Below are 19,667 nucleotides of genomic sequence, written 5' to 3' on the forward strand. Positions count from 1 at the left end.
AACCAGTGGTTCTTAAAAGGGATTGTTGGAGGCTGCTCAACACCAAGTACCATTCGTGCTCCTCCTGACCCAAGAATCGACACCCCTCCCCACCCAATGCCTGGCCCTCCTCCAGAATCGCCTCCCCTCCCTCCGTTACTTACCTCTGCAGAGAAAATGTGTCTCACCCGATTGGTAAGCTGCTTTCAGCACTGGCAGCTCACCCGTTATATTTAAATGATGCCCAATAACAGCGTAGTGGTTATGTTACTGGACTAGTAATCCAGAGGCCTGGACTAATGATCCAGGGACGTGCGTTCAAATCCCACCACAGCAGCTGGGGAATTTAAATTCAGTTAATTAAATAAATCTGGAATTTAAAGCTAGACCATGAAACTACTGGATTGTCTTAAAAACCCATCTGGTTCACTAATGTCCTTTAGGGCAGGAAACCTGCCGTCCTTATCTGGATGGGCAATAAATGCTGGCCTTGCCAGCGATGCCCACATCCCGTGAACGAAATTTTAAAAAAATTATGAAAATGGATCCGACCACTTCAATAAGGCAGGCAGTGGGCTCGCTCTGCCCGATGGAAGCAGTTACATGAAAATCTACCCCAAGACCCAGTTGGCTGCTGGAACCAAAATAAGAATTGCTCTAAAGGGATACCAAGGCAGAAATGGCTTACGTGGTAGCAGATATTGTGTGTATTACATTACAGTTTAGTTCGGAGGGGGCTCATTGGGAGTTGTCCCCTGGCAATTAGCACAAGGATAATATCTGGTGAGGGCCCAAAAATCGTAACAGGTCCGGATGGCCTTCCTTATGATAAATAGTGTGGGAGGCTCAACCCCACAAAGGACATGAAGTCCGTTTTCCGAACTCGCTTTACTTAAGAACTGCAACAGCTGTGATAGACACTCCTTGAGACAACGTGCAACAGTAAGAATTTGAGGGAAAAAGTTAAGTGAATGTTTTAATAACATTACACACTAATCTTATAAGCAGAAACTCTCACCACAGAATTAAGTGCAAAGAAGAAAATGATACAAAAACTTCAGACAGTAGGAGATCAAAATACATCATGTAACGTACAAAGCTAAATAGGTAAAATATAACAAATTTTAAAAGAACTTCCTTACACCACAGATGTCCCCAGAAACTATGCAAAACTATATTGCATTATAGCATTCATTAACACTAAAGTTTTAAACAAGAAATATAATAAAAAAGTATATCATTCATTTTTAAATATTTTTTTAAAAAATCCACAACCTGCTTTCTGTTCAGTTGGAACAACCAAAATGAACAAATGTACCATTCAGGACTAAATTTGCAAGTTTTGTTGTCTGAGAGCTAGTGCTGTTGATAGCACTGTGAGACTGTACCATCACAAGTCATTTCTTTTAAAACAAACTTTCGGCATTCCCGATTTGAATCAATTGTTCAGGAAAACCGAAACAGTGAAATCTGCGAGGAATACTGCAACTTGCTTTTCCAAAAGGTCTCTGGCACCAGCCAGACCTCGTCGTCACATCCCCTATATTTACTGTGCAAGTAAACTAAATAGATTGAACTATTCATTGTCTGAATTCATGGAAAAAACTTGCATTATCTTGCCTTATATATCGTGCCTTATCATATCTCTCAGAAACATTCAAAAGCACTTCACATACAATGAACTGCATAAAATATCAATAAATCTTTCTATCAAGCAGAATATTTATCATAGAAAAGCTATAATTCTCTCTTTTTGTGCACCAATATAGCAACAGTATCATGTAATTTAGAGTGGTTATGAAATTTCAAGAATTAACCGGTTCCAGGTAGATGCTTCCGTGCCGTATAGAATTTCCTGTAAAAAATTACAGCTCCCTGCATCAACAGAAAATTCCATGTCTGGCATTTTTATCTTTCACATTTGAACATCAGCAAATAATTATTTGAAAAGGACAGAAATTTTTCTTTCATTTCAAGTGGAATTTTTTTGTTTTGTTAGGAGAACCCATTTCAATAACAATGTAGATGAAACAGCTTCTTCCAGAACGAGTCAGGAGATCCTTTTCAATGGCACATACTCGCGGTCATCTCCTTCTGTTAAAGAAACAGACAGAAGTGTATTAGTGGGTGATGATGTTCTTGAAACATTTATGCACACTGTTTTTGTATCAAATTTGAATCATTTGTTGGAATGCTTTCCACAGGGAGGGGCTGAGACAAAGGTTGCATCTTTTAAGGGAAAAGTGGCTAAAAGCAAAGGAAGGTACAGGGCTATGGGGAGAGAGCAGAACATTGGGATTAGTTTGGAATGAATGGCCTATAAACATCTATGGATCTTCTGTAAAATAAACACAGGATTTAGAAACTCTCATTTACGCGAGACCAGTATGAAATACCTTTTCTGATTCAAACACTTTTGTGCTTCAAAAATACAAATCACAAGAAAGACAACATACAAGCGAGAATTTCCAGAGTTTTTGTTGAAGTTAATGGAAAGAACCAACACAGTTGCACCCAGTAAACATTCTATTTTTCCTTTTTGCCTGGAACGATCTTAAATAGGAACTGCGCCAAATGCAGTGCATTTAATAGGGTAACATCTGCCTCATTGTGCAAAACACCTGTTAAGAGGAAGTAGGAACAGAGAAGGAAGTAAATTCAATCAGAATGTTTTCATGTCAAGAATTTTTTTTAAACCAAGATTGCAAGACTAAAGTGCAATTTTCTTTTTACAACACTAGTAATTCGCAGTTCAAATAGATCCTGTTAAAAGCCTACAATTACCTCCAGAACAATAAATCAAAATGTAACTGAACAGTTTTCATTAATGTTTCTTCTCTTCGCCCCATAAGCCAATCATACATTTAACCAAGTTCTCTGGGGGACCTATATTGACTTTTGGAAGGCATGATGGTTTGGCCACCTGTTAATGGCACTGCCCAATTTGGTGAAAGGAGGTAGCATTTTGCAGAATAAATAAATACATGTCCTAGCAACTACCCAAGAACTAGCAAAACTTCCTCGAGGATAGCATGAGAGTTCATCCTTTCCTGAAGTGAAACATTCAAACGCCAGAAGATGTTTGGCTAACAAATTGCAACTGCACTCTATAACTGGCTAATGGAGTTGAACGCTCAGAGTTACAAGCATGTTAACAATAATACTTGGTCACATAAACACAAGTGTAAATGTTTTAACAACTAGAAATAGTCCTGGTAATATAATTATTATGCTAGGACATGGCAAGATCACCACAAAAATATGCACAGTACATCCTGGTTGGTAGGACTGTTACTGGAGAGCCCGTCAAATAAAATAGGCACAGAATTACACAGGTAGAGACACCTTTGGACAGTGGAAATGAGACAAATGCAGCTATAATCAAAAGAAACCAGGCGGCAAAAAAAGAAAACACAGCCTGGTGCACTTTGTACCTTCTGAAGGCCGACAACCGGCACACAAGAAAGGAAATGATGATTATGTAAGGTGATGAGACAATAAGAGGCATACGTTAAGTAATGTCCTCAGAAACCAACATTTCACAAAGCTTTTAAAGAATTATTTTAGTCTACAAGAATTATTTTAGTGGTCATCCCGCTGTTGGAATTTTAAGTAACAATTCTTTCATCATGTGGTATATGAAACGTTCCCATTGAAGGACAGGGATTAAATCCCAGCCATCAATTTATTGTTAACAAATTTTACAATTGGATGACAAAATAAATGTGAAAATCTGCCATTTGGGATCTGGATGAAGAATTTAAGAGGGGTTTCTGAAGTCTATACACACACTGATAGTTTTGGTTATCGACTGATCAAACAATCAGTTCTGTTTCTAATTCAACTCCTGTAGAATTGTCATTTGCCATCACACATCAGTGGGACCTCCACTACAAAATACTAATATTAAGTTGTGGCAAGGCACATCTTTACCAGAAAGCATAATTTCTAAAGTGAAAGTATTAATGTAACTTTATGCTATCCTTCCCTTTCAGGTGCTGATCGAATTGCTGCTCATTCCCAGCAGGTTCTTAATTTAAAAATATGTAATTATTGGAGTCGCTAATGTAATCGTTGAAGGCTTCACATTTATTAAAAGTATTTTTCAAATCATTGAGGCCCAATGAAAGACACAGAACAGACACGTATATTTAATCTGGCTGTATGTAACGTCAACTTACTGCTTCAAAAAAATGATGTAAACAGGCTTGCAAGCCCGTTTTGTATACAAAGCGGTGCTTACCCACACTCTTTAGAGAAAGTAAACCCCCTCAATAACTTTACGCTACAACTCCACCTATACTGAATAATGGAACTCCTGGCTTCAATAGCACCCAGAACATTAATCAAAGAACTCGTCTTTATTAGATTACAAGAAAGATTTGTTTTTGGTTTTAGAATTTATAAAATCCAGTGTTCGAAGTTCCCAGTATTCAGGACTCGGTGCATACCACGATTGAGTTGCGGAGAGGCAGGTAGCTGTTGCAGAAACTTTGCACCTCCAACTGGTGGAACCATCAGTGAGGTTCGCTGTGCAGCAAGGTTGTGGTCAGGATAGTGGCAATGTACTCACATATTTTAAGCCAATTTTTGCTGCTCATTTATGAGGAGCTCCTTGTTCTTGCTGTCCAACTGTCTAATGATCAACTAGTGACTGTGCATCCTAGGTGAGGTAAGCAGGGTCTTGTTGGAGTTGATATGGCTCCAAGATGAAAAGCCGGCAATGGAAGTTCAGAACCAAATCAACCCTTTGTGGTAAACTCAGTAATCCAACACCGGAACCAGGGAGTTCCGCAGTACTCCACTGTTGATAACTGAGTAACCAGCCTGCCTCACTAATGAAACCTGGAAGGGGCAAACTAAAACTCCACTCAGTAGTTTCAACACCTGTTCTGTCAAAAAGGTTTGCAGCAAACCTTTGCATGTGTGAAGATGAAAAAGGCATTTCCCAATCTACAAACATCAATTACTCAGAGTTCAATAATCTAACTTCAGCTTCCTACCAGCCTCCATAACACAGTCCCATTTTCCACAGGCCTCATCATTTTATCAGCTCCCTACAAACTGTATTACACTGCACTTAAAACTTTTTTAAAAAAGTGGTTAACAGACCAGACACCACTGCTCTCTAAAGAAACTTAAATCTATCAAGCAAACCTTACTGTACATTTAGCTGTAAAGTAACATACCAGGGGCACTAATTCTTTGTTGTCTATAAGATTGAACTCCGTAACAAAGTAGTAAAAATGTTTGTAACAAGTATTAACGTGCGCTTCTGCTCCCATAAAGCTGATTCGGTCAAAGTGGTGGATGTACACATGGACAAAAACACGGAAAAGGCGAGAAAGGATCTTCTTGCAAACTTGCTGGAAGTTCTTAGGAAAGGGGGTGCCTGAGATAAAAGAAAAAACAAATAGTTTAATGTTCTTGCTAGTACTGAATGGTGGCAACAGCCCAATGTTTCTATGCAGTATAGACAGGAACTTTCCAGTGTATTTGAAGTTCCTGGCGTGGTGAATAAAGATTTGAAGTAAAATATGCAAGCCCGCACTTTTCACAGAGCAAATCTGCTTGAACTACTGTGAATCAGGTCAATCTCGCACCAAGTATTACATAAAACAGAACACGGAGTTCTGTAGGATTTAAGGAGGTTTTTTTTCAAGCAGTAACAGCACTAACCCAGCCTTGACAAAGGGTAGTGGAAATCTGGAACTCTCTCCCCCAAAAAGCTGTTGAGACTAGGTCAGTTGAAAATTTCAAATCGGAGATCAATAGATTTTTGTTAGGTAAGGGTATTAAGGGTTACGGAACCAAGGTGGGTAAATGGAGTTAAGATACAGCTCAGCCGTGATCTGACTGAATGACGGAACAGGCTTGAAAGGCTGAATGACCTCCTCCTGTTCCTATGGTGACGGTTGCTTAGAGCTGCTGTGCACTTTCAGCATTTTCTGTTTTGTGTCTAGAAATTAGTTTATGGTCTACATCCTATTTACTGCAGCACTAACAGATTTTATTCCAGTCTGACAAATACAAGGAGAGAAGTAAAGTAAACTGTACCAAACCGTCCGCTCACACAGAACAGCCAACCTTGCTTGAAGTTACATCGGATTAAACAGAAGAGTGGAGCAACTCAGAGATCAATATTGAAATGATGGTGGGTCAAGCAACACCACTGAAATTTAGAACTTCCTTTCATCAGACATTATTTCATCAATTCACACCTAGTGTGGATACACTCCTGTGCAGTTGCCCCTTCCTCAACCCCACCATCAATTTACATTTGAATGGAATCACTGATTTTCATGAAATAAAGTGATTGAGTCACTTGACTTTGTCATTCGGAAAGTCCACACAAAAAAATTAAGCCATTTCTTTTGGCCTGTTTCTAGAGTTGTAGATTAGTGAGATGTGTAGAACGACATTTTCTTAGAGAAAATGAACAAAGAACAAACATATTATCAAAATCAAATGGCAGTGTTTGATTATTTCAACTCACCAATGTTGGTTGGAAAGATGTTTTCATTGTTCACTTGGGTTTCAATCCAATCCATTAGGAGACTCATGTATTGTGGTGCCGACAGTGCAGTAGGTTTTCTGTATTTATTCTCGTCTTGCCATCGGTATTCATACCGAGGTCCTCCTGACATTACAGGGCATGTGCCATTAGTGCAGAACTCGGATACAGTTCCGTAAATCAGATTAATACGGTTGAAGAAATCCACCACATGTACAGCTACCCAGTCATTGAGATCCTCGTTTGAAGGGAGCTGCACTGCTAATTTCAAATCCAGACCAGCATTCAGCGACGCTTGTGCCCTCTTGTGCAATTCAAACCTCTGTGTGCCTGGCTCAAATTTGCGTTTGGGGCGGAAAGTCTTGTCTTTATTGAACACCTGTTTCAAGGATACAGCCATAATAGAACTTCTGCGATAGTCCGTGAAAAGCTACAAGAATGACAAGTATTCACAATTAATGGCCAGCACTCAGGGTTCACTTAGCTTACACACCTGAAATATACAAGTGTTGTAAAGTCCCTTGCATTCAACAAGTCTTCAGTTCTGTGAAAAACCAAACTTGAGTCATACTTTACGATCACAGTACAATTTTACGTTGTTATTTGCAAAAGCTATCTATCCCAGTCAGAGACTTTTCAAGAATGCAGTTTGTAGTATTCAAAGTTTGTCTTCATTTTGCTAGCCCTTATAATAATAATAATAATAATAATAAACTTTTATTGTCATTGTTAGTGCACAAGTGCAGTACAATGAAATGTAGGCTTGCGGCTCCAGAGAGTGTACATTTAGATTAAGACATTTAAACATTCAACATTCATTTGGCTTGTAATACATTAACATATATAAACATAATAAAGTGCATTGGCAGATGTGCAGGCTTTAGAGTTTATTTGTGGAGTTCAGTAGGATGACAGCCCTGGGAAAGAAGCTGTTCCTAAATCTGGTTGTTCGGGTGCGAATGCATCTGTAGCGTCTCCCAGATGGCAGGGGGGCGAACAGACTGTGGCTGGGGTGGGTAGGGTCTTTGATGATGGTCCGTGACCTCCGTAAACAGCGTTTCTGGTATATGTGCTCTATGGTCGGTAGCCAGGTGCCGGTAATGCGTTGGGCAGTTTTGACTACCCGCTGCAGGGCTTTCCGGTCATAGTAGCTACAGCTGCCATACCATACTGTGATACAGTTCATCAGGATGCTCTCTATTGTGCAGCGGTAAAAGTTAGAGAGGATCAGGGGTGACAGGTTACATCCCTTCAGCCTCCTTAGGAAATATAGGCGCTGCTGGGTCTTCTTTTTTTTATGGGCCTATATGGAAGAATATAAAAATCACGTGGAAGTACATTATCCTCATTAGACACGTCTGTACTCCATTTAACAATCATTTATTTTACAATATTACTGCCGTAATATAAGTGACAGAACTGCTCCCAAGTAAACCAAAGTACACAGAGATTAGTATTTGTTTCATTTTCAACTATTTAAATTGAACAAGAGCAGACAAGTAGAACACTGCATCTTCAAAAGGAATTAAAGGGGGTTTCCATTCACTGCTGGCACTTCCCATGTGATTTCCAACTTGCAGTACAGCACTTCATGTCATGCATGTAGGGCAGATGACTTGAGAAGACAGGAGAAATCCTGTTACTGTGCTGGACTGTTTCTTTTTCCTGTCTTTTCCCCCTTTCTCCCATCCCTTCTGAATGCACGGAGTCACACTGGGCTACAGTTCAGCGAGCAAGTCATGCTGAATTTGTACAAGACGTTGGTTAGGCTACAGTTTGAGTATTGCACACAGTTTTGGGCACCCAATTATACCTATCCTGTGATCTATAGCTTGGTTCTGGAAAAATGTTGGGTTAATCAGAAAACATGTTTTGCTGCATGCATCAAATGCATCAAGGATCTTTCAAAACTTAATTACAAATAAATTTAAAATAAAAAAATAAAATCAGCATTTTTGTCATATTCCTGAGGTGGCATACTTGTTTTTATGTAATTTGGAATTCAGGTTTTATTGATTTGGGGTACATGTGTTGCAATAGGTTTCCTTCTTTTTCCCTCCTAGATTTGCTATGCATTTAAGTAATCTTGTTTGCACATGTAGGTTAAATGTTGCATACCGATAGCTCCATGTTCTAACACGAGAGTGTGGGATGACTCATGTACAGCAATGTTCCTCACGGCAATAACGTAGTCCTTTCTTTTACTGATATATATAAGCATGGACTAGCAACATATTGGTGCCAAACTGATTTTATAATAATTCTGGATCATTGTCAGATTCCCTAGACTTAAATAATAGAGTACAATCAAACCTCAAAAAAAGGTCAGCTCAAAATGTTAAGATTGAACACGGGGGGGGGGGGGGGGGGGAATGTTTTTTTATTTTAGCTAGTAGATGCTAGTAAAGGGCATTCTCCAACGGTCCAACAGATTTATTTCAATTACTGCCATAAATATTTTGGCATAAACAAATTTCAATACAACAGCCTAGTTCAAAGATCAAGGCAATTCTATCCCCCACACCCACCTGTGCCAATTACTAAATACATTTTAATTTGATTCAAATAAACTGTCCTCTTTTCCTTCTCCTCTCTACTTCAGTTTTAAGTGCACCATTGCCCCAGTGGCAGATAGATGATCTGCTCCTGGGCCTCAGTCAATCGCGCTCTTATCACTGTCAAGAGCAAGAAGTTAGCTCATGGGGAATTACAGACATGAACCTGCAATCTACCACTCCACACAGAGTAGTGTGTTGGAGCACCGCCTTAAGAAGTGCATTACAAACTAAGTTATCGTATATTAAGAATGGTTATGCTGTACTATTTATAAAACTCTGTTACACAATAGGATATGAAAGTGCAGAGATAAAATGAAAAACTTGAATGCTGGAAATAAAAACAGAAAATGCTGGAAATACATATGAAAAAAGAAACAGAATGAAACTTCCCATCTGAAATATGGACCCAACGGTCCCAGATGAAAAGCGATGAGAAGTGGGAGCCCTGGCTGATTCTTTCCCCCTCTTCCTTATCGCATGACACAGAAGCCAACTGTAGTGTCACCAAGATTGAGATCAGTTAACTGAGCAGCAACTGGGTATCAGAGCCAGCAGCAGCAGCTTCCTGGTTTGCAAACGGGAAAGTGCAAATACAGGAAACTTTGTGATATCCGGCACCGACGGGACCGGCGTGTTGCCGATCTATCAAAACTGCCGGACATACAAAGTTAATGTTGAAGCATACGGAGGTTTTCATCTCCGTATCTGACAACAAACACTGTTGCTTAGCAACAGCTTCTAAAGAGTCGGCTGCAGCTGCAAGCGTCTCTAGCTGAAGCTGTTGCTATAGCTACAGACCTTGCAGTGCCTGACTGGGAAAAAAAAAGAACGAGAACTAAAAAGATTTATAGAAAACGGCTCCTGATTTTTGCCATTAGATCGAGTATTCCGGACATACAACCTCCGGATAAACCAAAGTTTCCTGCAGTAACTAAACTACTGGGCACAGATACAATATAAATATACCCGGAATCACTGTTCATGTACAGGTGAGGGCAAATGGAGGTGCTTTCAAATATACAGTTCCTCAAACTATAAAAATCTGCCCATTATTGGTATATATATCCTTACTATTTCTATTCTACCCTATGTAAACTTGAGGTCATCCAAAACTTGGCCGCCCATGTCCTAACTCGCACCAAGTCCTGTTCACTCATCACCCCTGTGCTCGCTGTCCTACACTGGCTCCTGGTTAAGCAACGCCTCGATTTCAAAATTCTCATCCTTGTTTTCAAATCCCTCCAAGGCCTTGCCCCTCCCTATCTCTGTAATCGCCTTCAGCCCCACAAGCCCCCGAAATTTCTGCGCTCCTCTAATTCTGCCCTCTTGAGCATCCCTGATTATAATCGCTCAACCATTGGTGGCCGTGCCTTCAGCTGCCTAGGCCGTAAGCGCTGGAATTCCCTCCCTGTCTCTCTACCTCTCTTTCCTCCTTTAAGACGCTCCTTAAAACCTACCTCTTTGACCAAGCTTTTGGTCATCTGCCCTAATATCTCCTTATGTGGCTCGGTGTCAATTTTTTGCTTTATTACACACTCCTGTGAAGCACCTTGGGACATTTTACTACGTTAAAGGCACCATATAAATACAAGTTGTTGTTGTTGTTATTTCTGAACATTACCACATAATATAATTACTATACACCTTTTATTTAAGTACAAAACAATAACAGTACATTCGCTAATTATTGATAATTATCGGATGTCCAAACATGTAAAAGCAACAATTTTAACGGTCGGTCTTGTGGCAGATCAACTGCAACATTCTACTCTAACAAACATTCTTTTACTACAGAGAGCTTTCGGAATGTGATTCCTTAAGCAACAATTTGCATCTATTTTTGTGCCTTTTATTTTCAGTGTATTAATTTTCAAAAAAATCTCCACTAAACTAAAAGCAAATCTTAGAATGTAACTAGGGCGACATGGCTTCAAAGCTGAATTCCATTCCAAAGTTCTTACCAGTTTTTTTTTTAAACTTGCCCTTATCTTACATCCATACCAGGACCAGCTTCCCCCTGGCTGCCAATTCTTTTTTTTACTGGAACATCGAGGTTTTTTGGCCAACACCAAAGCACTCTATTACAACATTTTAATCGGAGACAAATAGTATCCTCACATTAGAAATGATGCAGCCACTTACCTTTCTATGCAAAGCAATCACTTCCACCATTGCCAGGTTTTTTTCAAACAATCAATTTTAATTTGAAAATAACTTCTTTATGCTTATTGCCTTCCTGAAGATGTAATTTTATATTCCTTTATGTCTGTAAATAACATTTGTAATAATAAATTTAAATTAAAAAGATCTAGCAAAACAGCTCATACACTGTAGAACTGCTTTTGTTAAGTGTGGTTTTCCTGGTTCCCCTATTTATATAGTTCTGATTTTTTTATCTCATTATATACGTAATGTACCATGGAGAATGTGGAAAACACAGATCCAATTTCAGCACATTATTCTGGGGAAGTTGGGGTAATTCCCAGCAGGATCATTTCCAAGAAAACCGCAATTTCTTTTCATTCAAACAGGTTTACACTATGCCCATTTTTTTGCTAATTGTACAAAACCCCCCAAGCCAACCACTGAGAAGAAATACCATTCAAGTAACTGACCACTCAGATTTACTGAATCATTTTAGAGTTGGGCTGCCCTAAAGAATGCTTAAATACTTGTCTAAACAACCCGCTGCTCACGATGTGGTCTCCTCTACATTGGGGAGACCAAACGCAGATTGGGTGACCGCTTTGCGGAACACCTTCGTTCAGTCCGTAAGGGGGACCCCGAGCTCCCGGTGGCCTGTCACTTTAATTCACCGCCCCATTCCCACTCGGACCTCACCGTCCTCGGCCTCTTGCATTGTTCCACTGAAGCTCAGCGTAAGCTCGAGGAACAGCACCTCATCTTTCGATTAGGCACTTTACAGCCTTCTGGACTCAACATAGAGTTCAACAATTTCAGATCATAACCTCGGCCCCTATCACATATATATAGTTTCTTTTTTTTTTATCCACACTTTGTTTTTTCTTCCCTCCCTTCAGCTTCATTCTACCAGCGCAGTTCACACCCCATCTAGAGCCGTCCTTTGGTCCTTAACCTGTCCCATTACCACCTCCTCTTGCCTTGAATATCTCTTAATGTCTCTCAATGTCTCTTAATCTCTCCTGCTTTCTATCCTATCGCTGACCGTCCCTTTTGTTCTTTCATCCCCTCCCCCTTTTCCCAGCCCCTAAACTTGCTTTAAAATCGGTTCCATTTCCTGCTTTTCCCCCCCAGTTCTGACGAAAGGTCATCGACCTGAAACGTTAACTCTGTTTCTCTCTCCACCGATGCTGTCTGGCCTGCTGAGTTTTTCCAGCATTTCCTGTTGTTATTACCAATCATTTCATCTTGGTCTACTAGCAAATATATCAAGAGTCTTGCTATATTGAGCTACCTGCTTGGTTGAATTATTGCTATAGGTTTTAGAGTCACACATGGGTGACCGTACCAGCTCGTGGAGATACCAAATCAATGGCCTCCCTCAGGGATCAGTTCTATATAGCACAACTCCTTTTTAATCTGTACATAAACGATCTAGCTGTGACCAGATCATGGAAATCACACCCTAGAAACCACACTAATGATGCGAAACTTATGGCGCAGTACTGCCTGAAATGGGGCCTTCAACCAAGTACCACAAAGACTGTGTACTACGTTTTTCACTTGCACAATGCTAGTGCCTCTCTTGAACTCATTCGAAATGGTCAACTTCTTAAACATGATGCTCACCCTGTTTACTTGGGTGTCACCCTGTACAAAAATCATCTACTGAAAACTGCTGAGAAAGTCAAAACCCAAAATAACCTAATCACCAAACTTGGCAGCTGGGGAGCAAAAACCTCCAATCTATGCTCATATCCTTCATGCACTCTGCTATTCAGTCACGGAATATTAAGCTCCCCACACACTAAGATGGTGGATACTCAACTGCATGCTACTATGTGCCTTGTGTCAGACACATACTCTGCTCCCGTGGTTGCCAGTCCTCTCGGGGACAAATACAAATCATGTCCACTAATTAAACTATCTGGTGGCCTGCGCACTTTGCATGCTGGTGATGACAATACTCTAAGATGGCTGGAATGATATGTCGAGTCTGTATATGCTAAATAGATCATTCTTGGAAATAAATACAGGCAGCGTATGGGCACTAGTGTATCGGGATTTTCTTTAAAATACTGACAAACTTTTCATGGTTAATAAAAGAACTAGAGATTCCACACCCTTCCCAAAAACATGAGATTGATTAAGTTTCACTTCACACTCAATGCAGCAAATTTCCAATCTCGGTATAACCACATCAGCTCCACCAAACAGAGGTGAAGTACTTTCATCACCCATCAGCTGAGGGAGATAAAGAAACCTGGAAAGATAAATCTTAACCAGATCTTTTTATTTCTATGGTTACAAAGTAGCATTAAGTCGGTCATAGGTGGATCTGTTGGGGGGCTATTGTAGAAGGAAGAAAATAAAATCAAGGGTGGGGAAGGCGGGAACATGGCACTCAAGATATATAATTATTGTAAAAGCTCATGTATAAGACTAGAAATCTATATCCCTTGGGGTTTAAAAGTAGGAAGGGGGTGGGGGATCAGCTTTTACCTGGGTCATATTCCACCTCAGCTTCCCCTTCTAGTAAAGCGATTTCACTACGGATAGCAGATCCAGCACTATAACACTGCATTTCTGACAGAAATTGCACCACTCCTCCAGTGCTGCGACATTTAAACTTGAGATTTCAGTCCAAACCCCCACTACTAACTTTAGAGTTAGGCAATAGAAAGAAAGAACTTGCATTTATATAGCACCTTTCGCAACCTCAGGACGTCCCAAAGCGTCTTACAGCCAATGATGTACTTTTGGGAGGGTAGTCACTGTTGTAAATTAATCAATGAATACAGGGACAGGATATGTAAAAACAGCAAGAACAGAAGTCGGGAGTGAGAGTTACCATTTAACTGTCAGTGCAGGATAAGCAAAGTAGATAAAAATGTGTTGAATGAATAAAGAACAGAGAGAAAATTTATTTATACATGCCAACTGGATGAAGGTGAGAGTTTTAGTGGATAAAGGCTCTTTTTATGTTGACCCTCACCGTATCCAGTTTTTTTGGCGGAATGGGAGGGGGTATCTTATACATGGGCTGCCTTATACAGGTATATATATGGTACATATAGTATCTATATAGTCTCTAAATTGTCAGACTGCTTGTCTGACACCAGTACTGGACGAGCAGAAATTTTACCAATTAAATATTGGGAAGACTGAAGCCATTGTCTTTGGTCGCGGTCACAAACTCCGTTCCCTTGGCACCGACTCCATCCCTCTCTCTAGCATCTGTCTGAGGCTGAACCAGACTGTTAGTAACCTTGGTGTCATATTTGATTCTGAAATGAAATTCCGACCATAGCTGCACCATAACTAAGACCGCCTATTTCCACCTCCGTAACATCGCCCGTCTCCGCCCCTGCCTCAGCTCATCTGCTGCTGAAACCCTCATCCGTGCCTTTGTTACCTCTAGACTTGACTATTCCAACGCACTCCAGGCCGGCCTCTCACTTTCAACCCTACGTAAACTTGAGGTCATCCAAAACTCGGCTGCCCGTGTCCTAACTCGCACCAAGTCCCGTTCACCCATCACCCCTGTGCTCACTGACCCACATTGGCTCCCGGTTAAGCAACGGTTTCATTCTAAAATCTCCTTGTTTTCAAATCCCTCCATGTCCTCACCCCTCCCTATCTCTGTAATCTCCTCCAGCCCCACAAACCCCCGAGATATCTGCGCTCCTCTAATTCTGCCCTCTTGAGCATCCCTGATTATAATCGCTCAACCATTGATGGCTGTGCCTTCAGCTGCCTAGGCCCTAAGCTCTGGAATTCCCTCCCTAAACCTCTCCGCCTCTCTACCGCTCTTTCCTTCTTTAAGACTCTCCTTAAAACTTACCTCTTTGACCAAGCTTTTGGTCATCTGCACTAATTTCTCCTTGTGTGGCTCAGTGTCAAATATTTCTTTTTTGTCATAACACACTCCTGTGAAGCACCTTGGGACATTAAAGGTGCCATATAAATACAAGTTGTTGCTGTTGTACATGAACTGGACCCGTTGGGCATGTTGGCAAGTTGAGTTAATAATGAACTGCAGTAGTCATAATGAACTATAATAACCGAGTGGTCGATAGTCCAGGAGGTTATCTGGGAAACTTGTTCCACTCCAGATTTCTGGTTATCAACTGGAATGCAAGGGCAGGCTGGCTTAGAAGGGACATTGACCACAAGTGATTAATGAAGAACTAAAGTCCAAAGTATAGATGCTTTGAAATAATTTTAAGATGGGATGTATCTTATAAGGGAGTTAGAAGGAGTTGACTGTGCAAAGGTCTGTCTATGCATGAAATGCCAGTTTGTGGTAAATGACCGGTGTATAAAAAGGGGTGAAATTGCAGGGTTAAGTGAGGTAGCAGGAGCGAGAGAAACCCGAATTTCTACCCTTTGTATTGTATGGACTGATCATCTGTGTTATACAAATAAAGTCTGTTCTGTACACTTAACCGTCTCGTGCTTACTTGAAGCGTGTTGCTGTGAACTATAGAGGGAAGGAGCTGGTCAGACGCAGGTAAAAATATTTTGTTCCAACGCTATGTAACTCTTAATTTGTCCTGCAGGTCATGGGTTAGAAGGACATGGCTCACTCAATAGCCTAAACAACCCAATACCAAGAAAAAATGAACTTAGGTACTTACCTGCACGTAACAAAATTTCCCATACAACATTCCGCAGTGAAAACTTCACAAAACTGGTCAATAACCCCTTACGTACGTCACAGCATTTGGTCACACTGGAAAGCTCCCAACGTAAACAGCAGACAACGTCACTTCCAAGTTTAAAAAGTATAGACAATACGTAAACGATACCAGGGAGTAAAGTCAAGGATAGAACTTAATGTCAGTGATCAAAGCAAGTTTACAAACAATAATCGCCTGATCCTCCGTTTAATTTGATTAATGTCTTGTACTCTTTATAAAATGAGTGTTATTACTTCAAAGTGGTTGATTTACGAGAGATTCCCCCCGAAAGGCAGTGACTCATGCTGAGGCGTAGGCAACTCAAGAACTCTGGCATCTTGACCAAGTGGACACTCTGGCCCATAATTTGTGGTCAGGGGCGAAGTAAAGGCATTCACCACTGGCCCCAAAGAAAGCTTCCAACAAAGATCATGCGATCTCTGTGGCGAGAAGTTCGGATTTTCAACGTTCAGTTAAGATCAGTGTAGTTTAGTGGGAATTACATAGCGCAAACTGCTGTGACGTCAACAAGCTGTCTAAGCAGCCAAATACAATGCAGAATTCTCACAGTGAACCAGGACGTGAAGAAGTGCTTTTATTCTGACTTTTTAAAAATGTTAGAGAGCAAAACAAAAACTGGGGTTCTCACATGGGGAAAAGGTAAACCTGAAATAAATATGAACAAACTTTTTTTTAAAATATGCATTTTTTTTAAACTTCCTTAAAAATTGTAATTTTTATTAAAATGGAGAAATTTGACACTCCACAAAATTTTAATTTGTTTTTCGGGGCCATAACATTTGTTAAGCAGTCAATACACTGTTAAAACCCCAGTTACACCTAATCTAACAAGGTCTAACTTTTAATGGGGTATTTAACAGCGATATTGCAGCTGAAAAGCCCAAGTTTTCGCCAGTTCTGCTGATTTCCCTGGTTGTCGGCTCTGTGGGGGGCCGGGCACAGAGCAGCCTGTGGAAGAGCAGTGAATGACTGACCGCAACTTCAGGAATTGCGCGTTAGGATGCACATGCGCTAAATCCTGAAGTTGCGGTCAGTTTCAAACGGGTAATAATAGCGAACGCCGATCATTCGCTGTTATTGCCCACCGCAAATTCCAGTCCAATATGTTTGAGCCTAGATGCAAGATCTGCATGACCGTGGGGGAGATGGAAATCACTGCTAATTCTGACACCGCCTTTACCCAACATCCACACACAAATTTTACAGCTAAAGTCACTGGATGGCAATCTGGAGTGGGAACCCTAACTGCTTTTGTCCCCTTTCATGCCCAGGTACCCAGAAATCAACTGCTTGCCCCTCATCACCCACTTGCTACAGCTTTATAATAAACCTGTTGCTGTAATTTTGATTGTTATTTTGGCACCGTAATTCAGAAATTCTCATTAGTATCAGAATTCAATACTGATCTGAGTATTCAGGCCTGTAACTAAACCAGGTAATGCCGTGTGTTTGTTTTATAGATCCTCAATGTCAAGAAATGTATATGCTGTGCATTTGAAGTTAAGTAATCTTGCTTTGTTACAACCCTATACACCAGAACACAGATCCTACAGACATGCAACAGTATATTATTTCTCTATAGCTATTTATGAACTTTACCGTACAAGCCGGGGGTGGGATAAAAAGAGAGGGCTCAATGTATGTTTTATTACTGCATTAAAGAAACATCTCTTCCAGTTCAGAAGGTTTAACATTTTGAGTGAGAATCTGAATTTCCTCAGATCTGCTCATTTTAATTATAATCAGACTATGGTATTGATCCCTCCCTCCGTTAACACGCAGGCCAATGGTCATTATTTGTCTATATTTCCAGTTATTCTATTTATTCACATGGATGCAGGTCTGCACTACAGCAGGGCTTCTTTTATGCCTAATCCACCCAGTTTATATTGTGGGGCAGATTTGGCCACAAACTACCTGCATGATTGACCTAAAATAAAATGGCAAGCTGGCAGCTACTTAACTTTACTCCTCCTACACTTGGCATCTGGAGATTATATGAGTCACTGTAATATGAACAGGATACAAGATAATACAAAAAAAAAGGGAGCAAAGAAACTACACAAACCAGCAGTCCTCAAGATCCAGTTCTAAATCTCAACTAGTTATTGAATTACTTCCACAGCACCTGCAGTCGCATGGTTAAACACACATGTTGCACACAATTCCTTTAGCATTTACTATCTGTTGTGGCAAAAAAGAAAAAAAAACTGAGGGGGACTGGATGGTGCAGTGGGCTAGGCACTAGCCTTTCACTTCTGGGACCCGAGTTTAAATCAAACCCAGTCTGCTGGAAGGAAAATATCCTCAACTGGCTATGTGAAATGCATTTAGTGACAAGAGCGATAAAATAATGAGCTTTAATAATAACAAGCTATTTTATTACTGTAAACACAATATATTCTGTTCTAAGTTTATTTTTAAAAGTAGGGGTAAAAAGGCAATCAGCCAAATTAGTTCACATCATTATTGAGGTCCATATACAAGACCCAATCAAATGGTTTTCATTCACTTCTATCTTTACACCAGCTTGTAGGCCCTACTTGTTTTTAAAATCAGAAAACCGTTTTTCGTTCCTTGTTATTTTGGTTCAGTACAAAAAGCTTCTCCATATCTATTAGAATTTTAAAAACTTCCCATCTGTAACAAACTGTGATGTTTGCAATGTGACAGAGGCTCTTAAAGCTTTGAGCACAGCAAGCTCCCACAAACAGCAATGTAACAATGACTTAGATAATCTGTTATACTGATGTAGATTGAGGGATAAATATTGGCCAGGACACCAGGGATAACTCCCCTGCTCGTCTTCAAAATAGTGCTGTGGGATCTTTTAGGTCCATCTGAGAGAGCAGAAGGGAAGTTTCATCTGAAAGACAGCACCTCTGACAGTTCAGCACTCCCTCAACACTGGAGTGTCATCAGCCTGGAATTTTTGTGCTCCAGTCCCTGGAGTGGGACTTAAACCCAGGCCTTCTGACTCAGAGGCGAGGGTGCTTCCCACTGAGCCACAGGCTGACACATCTAGCTGGCCCTGACAGAACGAGCAGGGCCGTGCCTGATCACAGGATACAGAAAGTGTTGTCAGTCACCCGGGGGTGCGGCCCTGCGGGTACACGGAGCGGCGTTAGTCCCTCATTAACGGCGGCACCCGCCATCCATCAGATGCGCCAGTCGATGATTAAACTGACCGGGGGCCCGGAGGCCGCGCCGCGCCGCCTGCCCCTCCCGCCCAAACCACCCGTGGCACTTCCTTCTCCCTCCATTTACACATCAAGCCTTTTATCCACCCTTTCCCCGCCTCCACTTCATAGACTTTCTTTACGTCTAATTCGCCGCGAGTTCAGTGGCGGAGCGCCCCGCTAACTGATCACTTACCGCGGACCCCCCCACAGACGCTTCAGCCGCTGCGCTCACCCGCCTCTGCCGGCCCGGAATCGCTGCACTGCGCACGCGCCCGCCCGCCCGCCGCCGCGGGGCACGCCGGGAGCTGTAGTCCTAGCGCCCGTCAATCACTCCGGGCCCGGTGCAGCGCCTGTCAATCACTCCGGGCCCGGTGCAGCTCCTGTCAATCACTCCGAGCCCGGTGCAGCGCCTGTCAATCACTCCGGGCCCGGTGCAGCGCCTGTCAATCACTCCGGGCCCGGTGCAGCTCCTGTCAATCACTCCGAGCCCGGTGCAGCGCCTGTCAATCACTCCGAGCCCGGTGAAGCGCCTGTCAATCACTCCGGGCCCGGTGCAGCGCCTGTCAATCACTCCGAGCCCGGTGCAGCT

The 19,667-nt window shown here is 41.5% G+C and overlaps 1 protein-coding gene across 3 annotated transcripts; it reads right to left on the bottom strand.

The window, feature by feature from the left end:
- Positions 1–942: 942 nt before the first annotated feature.
- On the bottom strand, positions 943–19,364 carry mob3a (MOB kinase activator 3A). 3 transcript variants are annotated; one of them, XM_086004716.1, is made up of 4 exons: positions 19,272–19,364; positions 6,476–6,923; positions 5,169–5,371; positions 943–2,073 (listed from the first exon to the last, which is right to left on the bottom strand). In XM_086004716.1, exons 2-4 carry the CDS (start codon positions 6,891–6,893, stop codon positions 2,044–2,046), a joined length of 651 nt encoding a protein of 216 aa, XP_085860842.1. In that variant the 5' UTR covers positions 6,894–6,923; positions 19,272–19,364; the 3' UTR covers positions 943–2,043. The 3 variants fall into 3 exon arrangements, with proteins under 3 accessions (XP_085860842.1, XP_085860841.1, XP_085860840.1); XM_086004715.1 differs by lacking the exon at positions 19,272–19,364 and adding an exon at positions 15,834–15,857; XM_086004714.1 differs by lacking the exon at positions 19,272–19,364 and adding an exon at positions 11,194–11,331.
- Between the last annotated feature and the right edge of the window lie 303 nt (positions 19,365–19,667).

The sequence above is a fragment of the Somniosus microcephalus genome, chromosome 13 (genome assembly GCF_052327205.1).
Source record: "Somniosus microcephalus isolate GS21.2 chromosome 13, FLI_Smic_1.0, whole genome shotgun sequence".
NCBI classification, from domain to species: Eukaryota; Metazoa; Chordata; class Chondrichthyes; order Squaliformes; family Somniosidae; genus Somniosus; species Somniosus microcephalus.